A 21,269-nucleotide genomic window follows, 5' to 3' on the forward strand; every position below is an offset into this window, starting at 1 on the left:
TTATTTGAAATTGACGAGATATTGATACACTGAATCACCATACTAGGCAACTGGCTGTTTCATGGTGACCAATGAATTATAGTTATTTTGTTTAAAATGTAAACCATAGAATGTAAGATTTTGGGCCTTACTAATAAACGTGTTTCAAACCCTACACTACCGATAACCAACCCTTAATGAAGAGTAATGGTTGTTTCTCAGCCGCACAAAATACAAAACAGGCCCATTAGTAAGGGGGTGCACAATGCTGTGTTTTTACGAACCTCTACATTTGTCACCGGGTGTGTCCAGATATATACATTTAGATTGCTTTTCTTGTTAATGCTTGGATTACTATTCAGAATTTCAAACCATGCAGGGTAAAAAGATAAAACAAATTAAATAAAAATAAAATAAATCCGCACATCATAGTAAAAGCGTATAATGCTGCGTATACATTTGCGAGCCGAACCGCGTGTTGAGCCTAGAATTATGGAAAAAGAACGAAGCAACCGCAAGTGGCGTTTTGCGCTATTCGCTGTTGCTTCATTGCATAAAGATGTATTTAAATTGCATAGCGAAAATTTGAATTTAGATCATTTGGATAAAATAGAAAATACTTCACCTTCCAATTTTGTGAAAATATTTATGTTTTTGAAATCAAAAAATACATTTAATTATAATATAAGAATGTCGAAATAATATTTCTTTAGAATTTCACAATACGGTCCCGTTCTCTTTTTAAATTCCTTGAAACACAGTGAAACATATGCAGCATTTGTTGTTAGGAAGAATTCACACAATGTAAGTAGGTATACACTCGGAGAAAATAAATGGTACAGTACACGTACTATAGGAATATATAGAATGCAAAATATTGTGTTTTATAGAATGCCAGAACTCTCGAATATTTATCGCGATGTTTTTTTTTGCTTCAGAATTCCTTTCAGAGAAGTGGGTGAGCGGGGACAAATGGGCTGTAAGCTTTATTTCCGGGATAAATTCCTTTCCCCTGACATCCACCGACTGCCTTCCTTCTCCCCATTTACCAGAAAATACGTCGAATTAGCCCAATAATGAACTGCGTGGGGAATATACTTTTGGTTCTTGAGTCTTTGCAAAAACCAAATAATTGAATTCGCTTGTCAGAATTAATTTATTAATACGATTTACGTAAGCACCATATTTAGGATACTGTTATTTGCGGAATGAAGAAGCGGGGCGCGGCGCAGTGTGGAGAGAGGCGGGAGACGGTTGCCATTTTTGTAGTTTGAACGAGATTCACCGATAAACCGTAGTGGTGGCATTCCGCGGCTGCACCTATATAGTAAAGGTGAGTAAAATAACGTGGACAGTTTTTTCGTAAGCGTTTAAGTTCAAAAATGGTTGCAATAGTTTTGTGGATTTTGAGGTAACCGCTTAAAAAAAACTTTTTTTATTTAGTTACTTTTTTAAATAATTAGGTACATTTTTGTATGGCACATGAAAAATAAAAATTAAAACAGATCATTGAAGTCCTCCTCACTAGGAGATCCTGTACCGAGGGGGATATATATGTTAGTATAGGTACGTTTTTAGCGACTAAGATATTTTTAATATATTAGCTAGTTCTTCTTCCGATATTTCCTTAAGCCAAGATTTGATGTCCTTAATGTAGTTATTTTTCGTTTTCCTTTGTTTGATGTTGAGAGGGAGTTTAACTTGTAACTAGCCCTTCAATAAACCCGCGCAAAATGATTCTAATAGAGCACAATACGGTTGCAAAGAAACGCTTACTCGCTAAATGCTTTCCCCTTAAACGCTTATCCGCCCGTACGCAATACATACTTTGTCCGTAAACCTATATAAAGAAACGCTTTCACACTCAACGGTTCTCCGCCCGTCCTCGATTGGCTGCCTGTAAACAGTTGCCGAAACGCTTCTTTCTACCCGTCCGTGATTAGCTGTCCGTAAATCAATGGAAAGAAACGCTTTTATTTGAACGCTTCTGCCGCAACCGTTCACCGATAAATTTAAGAATTATAATTTAATAGAAGGGTTGCCAATTTTTTTATGTTTTGGAGATACATTTTACCTCAATTTTTACTGGCATTGAGAAATAATTAGAACGTTTTCAGTAGTTTTTTTTCAGTGAAACAAACACTTAGTTTTAAACCACTTTATTTCGAGTTATATTCGTCGACCGGTTTCGATTGGACTCAATCTTCTTCAGGACAATAAAATATAATACTAAATTATAATACAGAGTAAGGTATAAGGTAAACATAAAAGAAAGAGAAAGTATGTAGTAGAGGGAGAGAACATCAGAGACTGGTTGGTGGAGGGGGTGGGGAAGGGGGAGGGGTAGGAGTAGGGGGAGGGGTTGGGGGAGGACCAAAGGAAGGGTGGGGGTTACGGGTTAGGTTGGAGCAAGGAAACAACTTTAAAATCGGGCTGTTGGTTAATTCTATCTGTTTATTTAAAATTTGGGAATTATTTTTCGTTGATTTAGAAATTTCCAAAGCTTCTAAGTTATTCAGGCGTATTCTTATTTTATTTTTATGAATTATTCGGACTCCCGTATTTTTATTAAATGTGTGGTTAGTATTGATTAAATGTTCGGCAAATTCTGAGAAGCCTGTGTTTGTTAAGCACCTGATATGTTCTTTAACTCTAATATTTATATTTCGCGCGGTTTTTCCTATATAGGTTGCTGGGCAATCATTGCAATTTAGTCTATAGATGCCAGAGTGGCTTAATTGATCCTCTTTGTCTTTAGAATTGATTAAATCTTCTCAAAAAAACTTCGCCGAATCACAACAAATAAATTCCTATATAATGCCCTCCCAACTATTAATAATAATAATGCTGCCACTCAATGGCGTAGAATTTTGTATATAAGTAAATTGTCTTCCCTTTGCATATCTAAACTTCCTTCAGAAATAAGGCCGGCCTTCTATACTAACAATAATTTAGCAAAAAAATTAATTAATTCTAAAGACAAAGAGGATCAATTAAGCCACTCTGGCATCTATAGACTAAATTGCAATGATTGCCCAGCAACCTATATAGGAAAAACCGCGCGAAATATAAATATTAGAGTTAAAGAACATATCAGGTGCTTAACAAACACAGGCTTCTCAGAATTTGCCGAACATTTAATCAATACTAACCACACATTTAATAAAAATACGGGAGTCCAAATAATTCATAAAAATAAAATAGGAATACGCCTGAATAACTTAGAAGCTTTGGAAATTTCTAAATCAACGAAAAATAATTCCCAAATTTTAAATGAACAGATAGAATTAACCAACAGCCCGATTTTAAAGTTGTTTCCTTTGCTCCAACCTAACCCGTAACCCCCACCCTTCCTTTGGTCCTCCCCCAACCCCTCCCCCTACCCCTACCCCTCCCCCTTCCCCTCCCCCTCCACCAACCAGTCTCTGATGTTCTCTCCCTCTACTACATACTTTCTCTTTCTTTTATGTTTACCTTATACCTTACTCTGTATTATAATTTAGTATTATATTTTATTGTCCTGAAGAAGATTGAGTCCAATCGAAACCGGTCGACGAATATAACTCGAAATAAAGTGGTTTAAAACTAAGTGTTTGTGTCATTTTGTATAATTTCAAGCCACAAAGTGTTTGCTTTCTTCGATAATTTTTTTTCAGTCCTTCAAAATTTTGATCATTAAGCCGGTTCATTCAGATAACCACGAAGCTAGCAAAACTGATTTGTCCTACAATCAGGACTTGACTTACATTACCCTTGTGAATTGAATTTATAGAAATAATAATTATTTTCAAAATTCACATTTGTAACTAATTAGATTGACATTGATTGATTACCTAATTTAATGTGTTCTTGAACAAAATTCCTCAAGAACGCAAAAACGTAGAATCAACCGCCAAACATCATAAAATAGAAAGAAGTTTAAATAATAATGTTTAAAGCCATTTTTTTTCTTCTTTGTCTTTTTTTCCATTATTTCTGGCTTTCATGAACTCGACTCCAAATTGGAGTCGAGTTCAGACTTAGAAGAGATGAGATGTTGAATGGAGGGGAGGCAATTTTAGATAAGGCTTGATAGAAGAGAGGATATTTGTTTAGAGAGGGACAACCAAAAAATATGTGATCTAAAGTTCCCACTTCTAGACCACAGAATGTACAATCTGGGGAGTCAACGACGTGAATTTTAAAAAGATGGGAAGGAACGGAACAATGTCCGATCCTCATTCGAATGAGTGAAGAAATTTCATTTTTGGAAAAATGAGGGAATTGCTGAAACCACGGTTTTGATGGAATAGTCCTTTGTATTGAGGCATAGCAGGCTCCCTTGGATTGACTAGCAATGTGCCAATACTCCGACCAAACATTGCGGGATCTATCTTTGATGATGGAACAAATGTCAGATAGGGGAATGTGGTTTACGAGGGTAACAACAGGGTTGGACGCTCCTTGTTTTGCCAAGGCATCCGCAATATCATTACTCATGATACCAACATGTCCAGGAATCCAAATCAGAGTTACAGTTTTACCAGAGCTTTGATTGGAGGCTATCATCTCTCGAATAAGGCATACAAAGTGATCATCAGGATGAAGAAGAGGACTGGATTTAAGTTTTTGGAGGGAACTGAGAGAGTCAGAGAGAACGAGGGAATGTTCCAAATTTATTTGATTAGATATTTGAGAGATTCTATTATTGCAATGCACTCGGCTGAAAATATTGAAAATTGATTTGAAATTGAATGAAATATTCTGTCATTAGAATTATTGTGGTAAACGTTAATACCTATACCACAGTTAGGAGAGTCGGGAGATTTGGATCCATCAGTAAATAAAAGAGAAAAGTTGGGCCATTTAGATGAAATAATGTCATTGAACATATTATTGACAGTTCGGGCCGGGAGATTGGAATGACTTTTAAGGATTCCGATCCCTTCTATTATTGTTGGGGATAGGGTGACGTGACTATATTTTAATTTGTATAAGGGTAGTAGATCATTTTGGATGATGTGAAGCTCTGAGAGAGACTTAAAATTTTTACAGATGTCAGGAAGAGGTTTAGTTGAAGCTCTGATTGTAGATGAATGGGTTGCGTCAATGAACAACGAGACGCTGGCTGGGGATAACCTGATGACATTTAGAATTTAAACATTTAAGAGCAAATTTGTCAGCAAATAGTTGACGCCTTAAATAAAGGGGAGGATCAGAACATTCTACTTTAAGGAAATTGATGGGTGACGATTGCATCGCTCCAGTTATAATTCGCAAAGATTTAGATTGAATTTTGTCTAATTTATCAAGTACATTTTTTGAGTACATCTCTTTGTCTTGTGACGCACGAAATACATTTTTTTAGGGGGTGTGGTCGAGAAGAAATAGAATTCGTCTAATGCATACAAAATGGCAGATCCATAGTTTAACATAGTTCCTTCTGATATGATCTATTTTCCTTTCAAAGGCTTGGGTCAAGTACAATCCAACTCAAAAACATAATGCACATAATTTTTGGAACGTATAAAAAAGGATGAACCCTTTACCATAGTGAATTATAACTCGTTTAACAAAAAGTTATTATTTTTACTACGCTCTTTAGGTTGGTAATTCAAAACCGAATATTTACAATAAAGCTGGTACATATGACTCGTTTCAAGTCTCAAGTAATACTACTTAATAATAATATCATGTCACCGATAATATTATCTCTCCGAAACGGGTTCAATCAATAAGGTTATAAAAAATTACCACAGCAGAGAGAAAAAAAAACTTTTAGTTTATTCAGCTTACATTGAGAATGATGGATACACAATAACAATAATTCCTTTTAGAATTATTATTAGTAAGTGGGATCACTATGATAGGGCTAGTGGGGCACTTAACTACATGCTTGCATTATTAGAGGGGATTTAATATTTCAGCGTTTTATGAAGATTTTTTCTTAACGCGAACATTAGCCAGTGCCCTCGTTCCGTATTATAATGTTGTTGTCATTCTTGTTATTATAATCAAGAATATTATATTCTTATAATGTAAACCAGAGGTTCTCAAACTTTTTTCCCCGTAGACCACTTGCCATTTTTTTCCGTAGACCCCCTGCATGCCGAATATTGAATTTTCCTAAAACTATCAACGTCCCATGTGATAATCATTTATTTTTTTCTTAAAAAGATAACCTTCTCTTGCCTGTCCAACAACCGGGTGGCGGTATAGTTCCTCTGTCTTTACACTGTGCAGACAGGGGCGCCTTTGCGAGGTATTACACAAAATAAAAATGAAGCAAGATAAGCAACGGAAATTTCTTTCTGTAGCTATCCCTACAGAACTGCCCCTTAAGTTCTTTGTCAGTGCTTATTCCGGTCAGTTCTTCTTGTCACACGATATCCGATTCTTCAACGTTCCATTTCCATTGTCAAAATATCCTCAAACTTAGTTTTGAAGTCTGTGTGAAGTGCATTTAAATGTTGAACGTCATTTTTACCCTGAACGTTTTTCAAAAACATGTCAGGGGAACTAGGAAAATTCGCGGCTTCGAATGTGCAATGTTTTGCTTGAATAAACTAATTCTGACGAGAAAGGGAACGTAGACTATATTTATATACCTCAGTTAACAACTTTACGAAATATAAAAATGTCAAATAAGTAATTTCTCAGTCTATTATATTTGTGTTAGGTCTATTGTGTCATTTACGGAACTTCTAAATTTTGACATGAGGTAAATGGGGGTCCGCTCGTATGTACCCCCATTTGAATTTTGTGGACCCCCTAAATTTTTTCTTGCTGAAATAGACCCCCAGCAAGCCAATATCGACCCCTGGGGGTCAATATAGACCACTTTGGGAACATCCGATGTAGATGAATAAACCGAGGAGTATTCTTTGGTTGCATTTCGAAAGTGTTGGGGATGATTTGGCTTCGTGTAATATTTGTAAGACGCCCTGAGCTAAACGTCGCCACAGCGGTAGTAAAAACCTCAAAGGTGCTGTCTAACTTGTTAAGTATTATCAGCGCCTTGGCTCCTTGGAGTAAGATCCAATGCGCCCACACCGGACCGGAAATCAGCATCTTCCGTGTAACAAATACCTCGTTGCATATTTAACTTTGTTAATTTCTAAAACTTCGGGTTGGCAAAACGTGATTTTTCGCTGGCAAATCAAACCACGCAAACTATCGATTAAAGAGTATTTTTTTTTAAAATGGGAAAACCGTGCAAAAATCCCACCGCCCGACACCAATTGGCGTATGCCGTCACCATTTTTTAAAATTACTTCCCACAGGAGGCCTTAAGGAAAAAATCCCTCAGGGCCTAAGTCATATTTGTGGATGCTGTGTGGGGGTGGGGTCTTTTTAGGCAAAGGAAGGAGAGAAAGTTCCGGGAAGGATAAAGGTATGAAGGTTGGGTAGAATTCTGGGGGGTCAGTGGTCTATGTGTCGAGTAGACATCCCCAATTTTTTTTCTAACCACTGGAGGCCCTGAGAAAAAAAGAGGAGACGAGTCAGTGAGTCCAGGAGTTACGGACGTATGAATCCATCCCTCCCACTGCGGCGCAAGGTGATGGGTCAAGTTGGATATTCAACAAATACGGCTAAAGCTATTTACAGTAGGATTTTTTTAAATTTATAGCGTTATTTTGAAAGGCTTCTAGTACCCGTTTATTTTAGGAAACTGAAGCACTTTTTTAAGAAACCAAAACGCCCACATCTACTATATAGTGTCAACAGTGTCGCCCACGTCCATCGCAGTCGGGAACTGTTCCCCACGATTCTAGTTACTATCATTCTAGAAGATACGATATGTGATCTTCGGTGTTCTAGGGCGTACCATAAATAACTCTACACACCACATAACGCAGGGATACGCCACACAAACAACTAACAGCGAAAAATAAGTTTTTGAAATTATAAATATATTTAACATAAAATTCGTCTATAATTTTATTTGTGGTACGATACTGTCTCAGTTTTTTTCATGAAAACGTCAATCGTGGTCGATTTGTAATAGTATTCATACACAACTTTACGTGCTTGACTCCTCAGATTGTACATTGTGTGGTCTAGAAGTTAAAACGTTAGATCATGTATTTTTTGTCTGTCCCTCTCTAACCAAATATCCTCTCTTCTATCAAGCCATATCTTAAATTGACTCTCTTTCATTCAATATCTCATCTCTTCTAAGTCTAAATTCGACTACAATCTTCCAGTCAAACAAAATCGATATATAAATTTACCTTCCCTCTCTCCATCATTTGAAATGATGGCCTAGAACACATTTGATGGGTGACAGACAGAAAAAATTGGAAAAAAAGTGTTTATAATCATATCCCTTTTTCAATTCGCCTTTAGTATAATATTTATACAAATAAAATAAAACAATTAATTTTTTTTAAATTTTACAACTGTTTATTACGATTTTTTTATGATTAGTTTCTTAGAACAAGCACTGCCAAGAAGAAACTAATGTTGACTGGGCTATAATGTATTCACGCCTGTATTGCAGTTTATCCTCGACGTACATTGTTATTATCATATTATTACATACTAGCAGTTAAAAACCCGCTCCGCGGGTTTTTTTCTGCTAGGCCCTTCGGGCGGCACTTGGTTGGGCTTCGCCCAGTTTAAGTGATACTAACAACAATTATATTTAATAGGTAGATATTAGGTCATTCACAGAGAGAGGGTGAGTATATATTGTTAAATCACGGAACAGGAAGGAGTTTAGGCATATAAGAATGACAGTTGTTCGGCTAAAACTTTACCTTTCCCGAATAATTGCCTAAATGGCTAAATGTAAATTAATATAGGTAATTATTCGGAATCGCTGGACACGGAAAAATACGAAATATTTTTAAATAATACCTTCTGATTTACCTTAATTACTATAAAAGGAATCGAACAGCATTTGGGAAATTTTTAATTTTAGCTTTTTAATTTTTAATTACGTAAAATGAAAATTCGCTTTCGCTGTATGGGATGACAGCCTGAATAATTTATGTTGATAACATTTTCTTTTGTCGGTATTCCTGAAATGAACGGCTAGAGACAATTGAAAAACGTAAATTAAAAAGTTATAATGTAATACAATATTCCGGCAAAATAGTGCCTACTTAAAAAACACAAATGATTTATTTCGCTATTATTATCATTATTATTTTATTTAACCTCACCTATAATAACCTAACCTAACCTACAATAATCCAGCCTAACCTATAAAAATCCAACCTAACCTATAATAACCCAACCTAACCTAACCCGTAATAACCTAACTAACGTTACCTAACCTAACATAACCTGACTAATCCTAACCTATAATAATCCAACTTAATCTAACCTAACCTATAAACTAACTTGAACTATACTAATCCAACCTAACCTAACCTAACCTAGCATAACCCAACCTAACCTATCCTAACCTATAATAACCTTTTTTTAAATATTTCCTTACTTGTAAAAGAAACCAAAATACCTTTATTTTATTTTTCGAGCTTGGCTAAAATAGTACCACCTACCTAGTATTTGCATAGAGTAAATGGTAAAAATTCTAGCCACTCATATCAGGAATACCAAAAAAAGAAAATATCATCAATAGAAATTATTCCGGCTGTCATCCAATACAACGAAAGCGAATTTAAATTTTACGTAATTAAAAATTAAAATGCTAAAATTAAAAAATTCCCAAATGCATTCAGATTCCTTTTATATTAATTAAGGTAAATCCGAAGAATTATGTCCAGCGATTCCGAATAATACCTTAATATAATGTATATTATATACCTGGCAAAATGATTGTTTTATTAAACATATAAGTACATGTCAGATTAGAGATTTGTTGACTAATTTTACAATCAACGAAGCGTTTCTATCTTCCGATTGTCTTTCATGTTATTTTATTGAGTTGGCAGTGCCTATACTTCCGCGTATTGTTAACTTCATGTCGGTGTTCTGTCAAATAGTGCGAAATTATTATTTACGTAAATAATATTAAATATCAATACCTTTCAAAATCGTACATGCAAAGACTTGTTGTTTATTGTCATTAAGTTGAATCAAATGTTTGTTTTATTTGTAAATGCGTATTAAAACTGTAGTTTCACGTAAATAATTACCGTTGTTTGAATAAATGAAATTGTACGTATTTGTATATCGCTCTTATGCGCTCTGTCGGCCAATAGCAAAACTACTCCAGCGGCCGGTAAAGGAGGGATTGACATTTTTAAGGAACCCTGGAATGTCTGATTCTTGACAGACGTCAAATATATAAAACGTAATTGTGGATAATTTTTACTGTAATGTAATTAATCCAATGCATTGTGAACTTTCTAAAACATATTTTCTTCGATATTATCTAAAAATTATTTGAGCAGAAAAGATGCTTTTGAAGAAATCTGCGGATCCTATTTTAGTATTAAATCGGGTCATAATTTTGAAGTTAGCGGAATTTAACCGAAACAAACAATTTAAATTTGACCAATCAGAGGGCCTAAATCGTCCAGACGCTAGGACAATAATACTATCAGATATCATTATGCATGCACAATATCCAAAATACATGGATATATTATTTTGTACTCTATGTAATTAATACATTTTCTAAATCAAATGTACAGAAATAAATATCTATACTTATTGAAATTTTATTTTTTAATTCATTGGCAACATAAATTTATTGAATACGGTCTAGTTTTACGAGAAGTAGGGTATATATGGATTTGAAAATATTTGAATACCTATTGAATTTTCTTAATATTGCGTATTCTATCTCATCAGCAACGAATTCTACATCTACACTTGACCCAGGCTCGTAAGATGCCGCCTGTCGCGACAGTACCTATCTACATATTGCGCGTTTGTTTTGGGGTCCGGACCCGTCGTTTACGCTGTCATACTATTTCGAATTTTATGTTCTACGTTTTTTTGCCTGAATTTTAAAACTCGATTATAATTTAGCGTAATGCAACGCAACACTTTAATGAAATCAAGAAATGTTCGAACTTCTTCAAATTCACAGCCTCGTATTTTTTTTTCAATTTGGTTCGCAAAATACACACTTGAATTCCAAAATGTGTTTTTTTAAACATTAAATACCCTTCTTTTTAAAAAGAAATTGATTCACTCAGATCGAATAATTATTAGTCTTCGAGAAATGTTCCTGTTAGATACGTGTCGAATCCGGAAAGTTAAAAATCGTTGAATAACTTTGTGCGTTCTTAGTTTGCAACATTAGGGCAGAACTGACACAGATATTCGTACAAAGATGGCGACGGTATATTTATTTTCAGCCGAGTTGTTGAAGTTTGAACTTACCTCGACAGAAATAGTCGCTCATTTGGGAACGATTTCCTCTCATGCCCGATGGTGGTGGACATAGTCACGTCAAAACACAAGCAGAATTTAAAGTAAACCTTTAAAAACAAATATATTCATAATCATCTGTAGTTAACTCATGAAATGTACGCTACAAAAGAGTGTAGATGAGCTTAGGAAGTTCACTAAGGCTTATAAAATTTAATTAAATTTCCGCGTTGCTTCCTGTGGATACGTTGTCGTATAGGTCTTTAAATTTATGTTTTTTTTTTCAATATGAAAGTGCCTTTCAGTCTAGCTACCGTAACCTGTGGAAGAGAAGGCCGTATCAGATTTATATGTCTGCAGCCTCGGCTAAATAATGAATCTCCGTCACTGTCTGTGAAAAAGTTCAATATGGGTGCAAGCGGAACAATGTAGTGTATTGATTCAAGACTTTGATGTATGATCCTTGTTTATATTAACAAGTTAAAATGTCAATACGTACGTGAAAGTCCCTATTAATTCACAACAGCAACAAAAATCTTGATTAATGGATGCAATAACGCACGCGGTAAAAGAAACTAAATTTTGATTGAAGTTTTTTCAATTGCTTCCTTATTCAATTGAATTCGCAGATTTATTCCTTTAAACAATTTATCGCGTAGTTCTCACCAGCAAAAATTAATAAGTAAAATATCTATCTCCATGCAATCAAGAAAAGGTTCGCGTTGTAACGCCAAAAATATCTTAAATTGTACAGCCTTAAACATCTTTATAAACAAGAACTTAGTTTGATTTAATTTATCAAGCGGGAAATTTGTATAAAATGCGGCGTTCTCTTAAATTTTCTAAAAAGAACTACGTGAAATATATTTAATCACCGAGTTTTTGGAGGATTTCAGTTCTGTCATCCTCAAACGAAGAGGGCCGTGTCATTTGCGGTGATGCCTCTGTTTGGCCGGAAAAAAAGTGAATGGATAAATTAAGCTTTGAAAAAAAATCACAAAGGGATATACGTCATGTTAAAGTACGCACAATTTTATACCATACGTAGATTTCAGATACTGTAATCAGAGGATTAAGGGATTATCTGCTTTTTTTCAATGTAGAATGTTATACATACCAGCATTTGCGTTTGTACGGGCTCTTTTTTATTTAAATTATGTATAATTTAGGCTGTCATTTCAAATGTTCTATTAAACACTTTGTAAATTTTCCGTCTTCGCGATAATTAAATTAACGTGGTTCATTTCAGTGATTTTTTCTTTACGAAACAAAAAAATAAAACATTAGTAGAAAATAAACGTCTTTTAATTGATGATGGATTAAAACTAATTTATCTTCTTTAACATTTGCTAGGCTTTATTTTTTTACCCGGCCAGCGCCTCGGAATAAAGTGAATTTTAATTTGTATTTGTCGCTCCGCCTGAGAAAGTTTTATCATGTTTAATTCATTATTGCGGAAAAGTAATGAAAAGGAATCCTATATGGCGGAAAACATTAAAATATTTTTGTTTTCACCGATAACTATCATTTTTTAGTTTGAAATATTATCAAATGAAACAAAACACTTTGTTTTTACTACCTTCACTTCATCGCTTTAGTTGTCTCTTTCTTTTGCATTTGAGTCTACCTCTTCCTCACTATTCCACTGTCGTATATTTTACCCTGTCACCCTCTTTACCTTTATATGCCCACACTTTTTATTTTGGTTTAGTTTAAACATTTTTATCCCGATAAAGCTTAAGTCAACTGAAATTGGTTGGTAAATATATTTTAATAAATTAGTGGTTAGAAAGTGTTTGCCTCTTAAAATTCATTTATTTGGTGTCAATTATTTGTCAATGATTTTATCCAAATAAAGATTTAACATTTCACTTTGTATATTTGAAAACAGAGATACATTTTGGGCTATAAGGATGGTAAGTATTTATCAGACTTAGAAAAATTCACAATAAATGAATGTACTTAGTTATCAATATTTAAATTTGGGTACAGACACTGTGATTAAAATAGTATTGTAATGACTTGTTATTCTGTTATCTATTTACGCCCAATTAAGTAGTTACACAGATCTTGTTCAAAATTGCCGGAGGCTTGATATTAGTATCAATCCATCAATATGACAACCTCCGTTTCGCAGATTATGATTACGGTTAAAAGAATTTGACAAATATGGAGCCTCAAGATAACCAGCAGAAAAAAAGCAAGATTTATCTTGTTTCTAACATAAAATGCGCATGTTCAGTTGTTCGGGTGGTAAGAATGTTCCCGACGTTTCGTGGCAATTCAAAGCAAGACGGATGAAAGGAAATGTACAAGGAATCGTGGAAACGGAAAACTTCTTCCACAATTTGACAGATGAATGTGAAAATTGTTTGTTCTTTTCCGTTCTAATTTATCGGTGTGTAAATAAGATAGAAATTCCCCAAAATGTCCACAAAAGAGATTTCTATCTACGTCAATGGACAGGCTTTTGAAATGACTGACGGCAAAAGGAAGACGGACATTATTAATTATTTTGTAAGTACACACAAATTTTGTTTCACCGTTAATGAGGATTTTGCTGTATTCTGTGAAAAATAAAAAAACGCTCTATTTTATTCGAGCTTACCAAAAAGCATTAAATTTTCCTCAAATTTTTTCCCAGCTACGCTGTTCCGGAAAAAGTATTTAATTTGATTTTTTTTAACTAAAAAATACCACCATACCTTTTTACTAGAGGCTTTTAGCATAATGTAGAGCGTAATGAAAATTTTTCTATTATCATTATTATTTTAAGAGATGGTTTTCTAAAATATTGTGAATGCCTTTACTGGCCTCCTGTTAAACGAGATGAAACAAATAAAAGACTGATCATCCTTCTTTGCTCTCGGAAAACAATAAAACTTGAAAAATCAACAACATGGGTGAGGTCGAAGTTTACAAGTTTCATACAGTTGGAGAGATTAATGAGGCCTACCTCCGGGATACTTCTCCTGAAACGTTAGAGGGGTGGAAAATCTGGGTGGATTTTAGCCGACAGGAAGGCAGGGAGCGAAGAAAATGAAATACCTTGTTATACCTTCATAATCTTCACAACGGAAAAAAAACTTTTGATTGATCACCGCTTTAAAAGCAAACCTTATTCGAGGGTGAATTGCGGGAAATGTAAACATGATTTGAACTTTTGATTTGAGTAATTTAATTCCCGTTCAATATTTTCGTCGAGCGCTGATTTTAAAAAAGCGTAACCACAACTCTCGGGTCTATTGACAGTTGACGTTGGATCTGAGGATATCGATAAATATTATAACGTGAAATATTGAGCCGGCATGTGGTAGAGTAATAGGCTATTAAAGTATTTTACTACCCTGTTTAGTGACCTTTTGCATAAAACTGCTTTCATAAGAACCTACATACGAATCAAATAAGAATTATATCCTTTCTCATAAACAACATATAACAATTGTTAAAGAGGATTCAAATTTATAAATTTATAATTTAAGTTTCTAATGAGTTGATGTTGTCAGAGTTATTTCTGGTATTATAGCTTGGAATTGGCTTAGAAGGAACAAACGCGTATTGAATGTAGTTCATATTTATGATGACTGTAATAAAAAGAATACAAATATAAAAATTTACAATTCGACGGAACATTTCAGGAACACATCAACTAAATCAAATATTTGAATATCTGGTCGAGATTCTAAATAATACATTTTAATCTCTGAAAAAATATATGCATATGAACGAAAAAATGAATGTGTACCGAGATAATACTGTCTGTATGGAATTGGCTCTTTGGTTAGTGAGTTCTTTAAAAAAATGAGAAAAATAAAAGCTTTTATTTTTTTTTCATTGAAACATTAGAATATTTTTATAATGTGAACCTCACTGGTTGCTTTATCGGTGCTATAGAGTTTTCTCGTTGGTTTTTATAAATCGATTGTCTTAGAATAAGTTGCTTTGAATAATAATAAATAACTAAATGATGGATAAATAACTCTTCAACTTGAGGTAGAGATGTTTTTAGATTTAAGTTTTTGTAGAAAAATTCAATTTTCTTTAATTATTATGTGAATTTAAAATGGTAAATTCTAGTTAAAATTACCAATCTCACAAACTGAAATGGTTAGGAAGCATATTCAAATTATCGATACCCCAAATGAAATGACAAAAATGAAAGTCTTGAAGGTATTGATGTACTGAACTTAAATATATATGTATATCGATGCTTATGGGCAATGAAGACGGTGATACCCTACAATATCCAGTAGCGATCCTCTCCTCTCCGGCAAAATTGTTCGAACTAATAATTCATAAATATATCTACGCCCAAGTAGAACCTTATTTTATAGACGAACAACGTGGTTTTAGATCTGGCAGATCGACTGTGTCAAATCTGATGGTCTTTACGGAATATGTATCTCAAGCTCTTGACGGTAACAACCAAGTTGACGGCTCATACAATGACTTCGCAAAGGCTTTTGATACCGTAGACCCGCTGATACTCTTAAATAAATAAGACCGTTTTGGATTCTCGGTAAAAGTTTTAAATTTATTTGTAAGCTATTTATCAAGTAGACAGCAATACGTAACGTATGGTATTTCTAACTCGACGTACTTTCCCACAAACTCTGGGGTTCCTCAAGGGTCTAATCTTGGTCCTTTACTTTTTTCCCTTTTTATTAATGACATTCATCATGCTATAAAGTTTGCGAAATTTTTGTTATTTGCAGATGAATTGAAGCTATTTTTAAGAATCCGGACCTTAGAAAACTGCGCATAGCTCCAGAGAGACATAAATGCTTTCTTGGTATGGAGTGAAATTAACAAATTAGGTTTTAATTTTAAGAAATGCGCCATAATGTGCTATACTATAGCAAACACTGTGATTTACTTCAACTATAAGATGTCCCAATGTTCTCATAAACATATTTCTGAACCGAAAGATTTGGGAATAACCTTTGACCCTCACTTAACATTTCACGTTCATATTGAAACGATATGCAGCAGGGCTTTGAGAATGCTTGGATTTGTGCTATGTAACTCCAGGCATTTTTGCAGCTCTGCCGTGGTTCGCTTGCTATATTTTAGCCTAGCACGTAGTATTTTGGAAAGTGGCTCAATAATATGGGGACCAAGGGATGCAACGTACACTTCTATGGTAGAGAAAGTACAAAAGAAGTTTCTACGTTATCGAGACTTCGGGTACTATCCCTATTTATACCCATCAGCCTTCCTTTCCGGAATGCTAGGTATCGATAGTTTTGTCAACAGGCGGAAAGCTGCGTTGCTGATGATGGCCTATAACTTGTTGAACGGTCACATCAACAATCCAGAAATTTTGAATAAAATTTTATTTTACGTCCCTGATAACTTCGCAAGAGCGCGTAGACACAAACCATTCATTCTTCCGAGATGTAGGACTAACTTACCATCAGCAATGCCTCTCGGAAGAATGATAGGCCTTCTAAACTCACTAGCCTCTGACATCGGCATTTTCCACCTGAGCATTACTAAATTTAAATTGCTCACTAGGCAAATATGATTGTATAATGTATCTTTGTTATTGGATATTTTTATTCTGTAAATATACATTTAAAATATAAATAAATAAATAAATATGCTAATACTTGGTATCTAGACGAATGTCAATCTATAACGGGTAATATCAACTAGTTATGCTTATGATCAACAACTTAACCGTGAAATCATTTGCTGAACTCTATCTTTTTAAGTTAAATAAATAAACTTGCCTGTGTATGAGAATAGAACATTGAGAAGTTGGAGACGATGACGGGCACCGGCAGCGCGATGGTCAGCACTCCGGCCAGAGCGCACAGGGCACCCACGAACATGCCCACGTAGGTCTTGGGAGCCATGTCACCATAGCCCACAGTAGTCATGGTTACGATGGCCCACCACAGTCCCAGAGGTATGCTTTTGAACTGGTTGTCTGGATTATCCTAAAACAAACATAAAATGTATTATTTTAGATTTTCATTAATGGAAATTTGTACATTGTCCATGTACTTAAAGAAAAAAATTCTTTTTATAGCTTAAATAATAATTAAACACCGCTCAAGGGACAGAAACTGACTCGAGCTCGTGGAACCTTGGTATCACTTAAATAATCAACATGGCTTTATTAACTCTTAAACCCTACCTGGGGTACTGGAGTACCCCCCTGGTGTTTGAAATATCAACAATTTTGACAATATTGCACTGTTGCAAAAATCGCTCTAGCTAATCTACTCTCGATAAATGGCGCGTAAGTACGTCGGTAAGCCGTGACCTCCCGGCAAGTGCAGTCGCGTCCATAGGTGTTCCGGGGTACCCCAGTACCCCGTGGTAGGAATAGTGTTAGTTCTTCCTTCCAGTTATACTTGAATTACTGAAGTTGTTTTTCGACACCTCTCTGGTAAGTTTACAAATTATTTATGATTTACTTTACTTTGTGATAATGGTTAGAGTACAGTGTTGATAGAGAGGGCCTACGTCCAGTAACGAGACATTCATGGACTAATAATGTGTTATGAATGTAATGACAGAGAATGCAGTGTAATGAGGTGTTGTATTGTTTTTAGATATGGAATCCCAGATTCGAAATCTCAGGGGGGGGGGTAAAATTGCAGCTGCTTTGTTGGTTTCTGACGACAAAGAGCTAAACCTAAAGGAGAAGATTCAGAAGATGAGCCCGACGGTGTTATCGAGGATTTCTGGGACCATTCTGAAGTCCCATCTCATGAAGACTGTGATCAAGTGGAAGGAGATGAAGAGTATTTAGTTCCTGACAATGATGGGGCTGGTATAAATGAAGAAGATAGGCGCTTGGTTCGTGTGCTAGATTCTCCATTAGTTCTGTACAGAAAATGTCATAATAATGTTATGGAACTGACTACTCCCGTACAACTGTACTACTTAACAGAAACCTGACATGTAACAATTGGTTCACGTCTATACCCACGGCCAAGAAGTTACTGGAAAAAGGGATAACATTAGTTGGAACTGTAAAGAAGAATAAACGAAAAATTCCTCGTGTATACTTGGACACTAAAAATTAAGAAAGATGCACCTCAATGTTTGCCTACGACGGACCTCTCACACTTTTGTCGTATTATCCTCTGAAGTCAGCTAAGAAGAAAGCTGCAATCATGTTGTCCACCATGCATGACAGCCCTAACAAGGATAATGAAGTGTACCTTCCAGAAATAATACATTTCTATAATAAAACCAAATGCGGGGTGGATGTGTTCGACCAACTTTGTAAAAAGTACTCTACGTCCACGAAAACCAAAAGGTGGCCCGTGTGTCTCTTCTACGGGTTGCTAAATGCCGTTGTTGTCAACTCTTGGGTCTTATTTAAGCTGTCAACTAACATTGATATAGAGAAAATAACTAAGCGGCATGAATTTCTTAAGAGTTTGTCAATGGCACTCATATATTCTCATATGAGAGCAAAATTTCAATGGCCAAGTTTACCCCGGGATATCAGAAAAACTATATGTGCAGTCTTGAATATTCATAGTGAAGATCATAGGCCGGTCCCTGATAATCTCAAACCTGGTCGCTGCTGTTTTTGTCCGCGCACAAAGGACAGAAAATCTCGATCTGTCTGTAACACTTGTTGCCGCCATATTTGTGTTGACCATCAATACAAAATCTGTCCTTCATGTGACGATAAAAATGTCTATTAGTTTTTATTAATAAATTTTATTGTCTTTTCTTATTACTTTGCCATAATACAAATAATATTTTAAAAAATATCAAATACTTTTATTTTATTATTTTTTTTCTGACCGGGGTACTTCAGTACCCCGTGGTAGGAATAATTACATTCCCAGAGTGGTAGGGTTTAAGAGTTAAAAATCTCTTCACACTTTTTTGGTCACATGGATACGCCATTTGGATGCCATTAATTTGTCCGGTTTAAGAACCGTGTTAATCACTAGATTTTCTTAGGCCTACAAATTAACAGTGACCTCTATAGATGGATCGCATCATATGTCAGTAATCGGCGTCAAATCAGAGTTGTCAATGGTTTCTCATCTCTCTTAACAAAATTTGCTTCTGGTGTGCCCCAAGAGTCTCATCTTGGACCACTCTTTAAACCAATATAATCCTTCTGATTGTCTCCAATCTGATGGTACGGAATAACAGATCGATTTTGATAGTTTGTGCGCGTAATGTAAATCAAACTGATTTTCCTTATACTATATCATATCTAAATGAGTTATATATTGGTGTCACTCATTTACATTCAGTAGACACATAAAAATAAAGTAAGACATCCACTCGAGTGTTATTCCACAGTATGAAATACTTAATATAATATTAAGTGGAAAGTATAAAGAATAATTTTTGGAAACATTTACGCAACAATTACAAAATACATTGTATATTGTCAGATTGCAATAAAATCAATAATGCCGTTTTCTGTAATATTAGCACTCTAGTAACCCAAAAGTCGCCACTGGCGACGACATATACACCCTACTGAAAATTATTATACTTGATGACTGGATGATGATTCCTAGCTAACACACAAAAGTATTTAGTTATTTTTTTAGCGTGATATAAATTATGAAATTGAAGAAAGCATTTACTCTATGTCTTATCATAATTCCAACATAAACACATAAAAAGAATGTTAAACTTTTTCAATTTTTCATAAAAATTTAATAATATGCAATTATAATTTATCTTCGTCTATCCATACACTTTATTCATTTCTATTATAATTACTGAAGCCTATATTTAATAGTAAAGATTAAAAAAATTCACATTGCAGACGAAATGACCATTTGACATTCCTTATCACTAGTGATAAAATGTACTGTGTATTTCTAAATGAATAAAAACTCGCAAAATAATTGTTGCGGTATGTTGTTATACTGATCTGGTCACCAAACATAGCTATTGATAATGTTCGGGAAAAAGTGTACCTACCTCCTCGAGTATATTCAACACGAGTTTACTATGGGTAGTAGTTAGTAATAGCTAGCAAATTCAGAGTGGAAGATACTACCAGTATCGCCCTGGTGTAAGACCACCATTCAGAATTGAAACGTTGCTCCAAATGGCTTTAGCCGTGTTTAGTGACTAGATCTGAATAGCCAGGTACTTCCCCACCTTCCTCTTTCCCTTCCCCACTTACCTTCAGCCTCACAACATCCCCCAATTGGGGATGCCATAGTCTCACTGGCTCCAGACGGGAGCAGTTGGGACTCTTGTGAGGTATTCACTATAAAAAATAAAAAAAAACTTTTACACCATCGGTGTTAATAGCTGCCGAAATTCCATATTAAATTAAATTAGTCACGTCATTTATCTATACCGAAGAAGTTTTTGATTACTTTTTATATATTTTAATTTAACCGTACGTACCATTTTGTGAAGGATATTATTTAAGACACCAAAAGCTATCTACCTCAAATAGCTCCGACCGCAACCGACGCCGAAACGGTGAAACATCCAGTTCCTAAATATTTGGATAAATTTCTTAAGGGTTTCAATTTACTTAAAAGATAATAATAATCGCTCATTAGTGACAGTAATGGAACTGATTAACAAAATATGCATATTCCGCCCATTGCTTTTCAGAGTAACCCGTCCGGCGTTATTCCCTCTGATAAAAAGAACAAAGGAATTGTTCCAAACTCTCACCTTCAAAATTCTCAGTGAAAGTGGTCGTTAGAATTTTTTATGAAGGACCGCCCGCGCATATTAATACAGTTTAAAATTGTTTTAAATTTTACGATCTCGGCGAATAAAAATGAATTTTTCAAGAGTTCCGTTGTGTGAATTTAACTGGAATCATTGTTCATTATGAAATCTTCATTTACCTTTCGGGGAGTCTTTTTGATCTCACATCGTGTGGAAAAACAGCCTTTGATTATAATATAATAAATGGAATTTTAGGTACGCTCCGGGGAAAGCCTGCGGTTTTAGTTGTTTAGTTAGCAAACATAATGGACAGAGGTTTTGCTCGTTTTAGAATATGATACATTTGTTTTAAGCACGAACAAAAGTAGATA

The 21,269-nt window shown here is 34.9% G+C and overlaps 1 protein-coding gene across 1 annotated transcript in view; it reads right to left on the reverse strand.

Annotated features, from left to right (window-relative positions):
* LOC149426277 (uncharacterized) overlaps positions 1-21,269 on the reverse strand; it is a 375,377-nt gene that overhangs the window by 54,080 nt on the left and 300,028 nt on the right. The window contains exon 8 of the mRNA XM_089648535.1: positions 16,989-17,198. Within this exon, the coding sequence (XP_089504661.1) occupies positions 16,989-17,198 (210 nt within the window). The remainder of the gene's footprint in view (positions 1-16,988; positions 17,199-21,269) is intronic.

The sequence above is a fragment of the Hesperophylax consimilis genome, chromosome 1, assembly GCF_061612785.1.
Source record: "Hesperophylax consimilis isolate HC1 chromosome 1, BYU_Hcon_1.0, whole genome shotgun sequence".
NCBI lineage: Eukaryota > Metazoa > Arthropoda > Insecta > Trichoptera > Limnephilidae > Hesperophylax > Hesperophylax consimilis.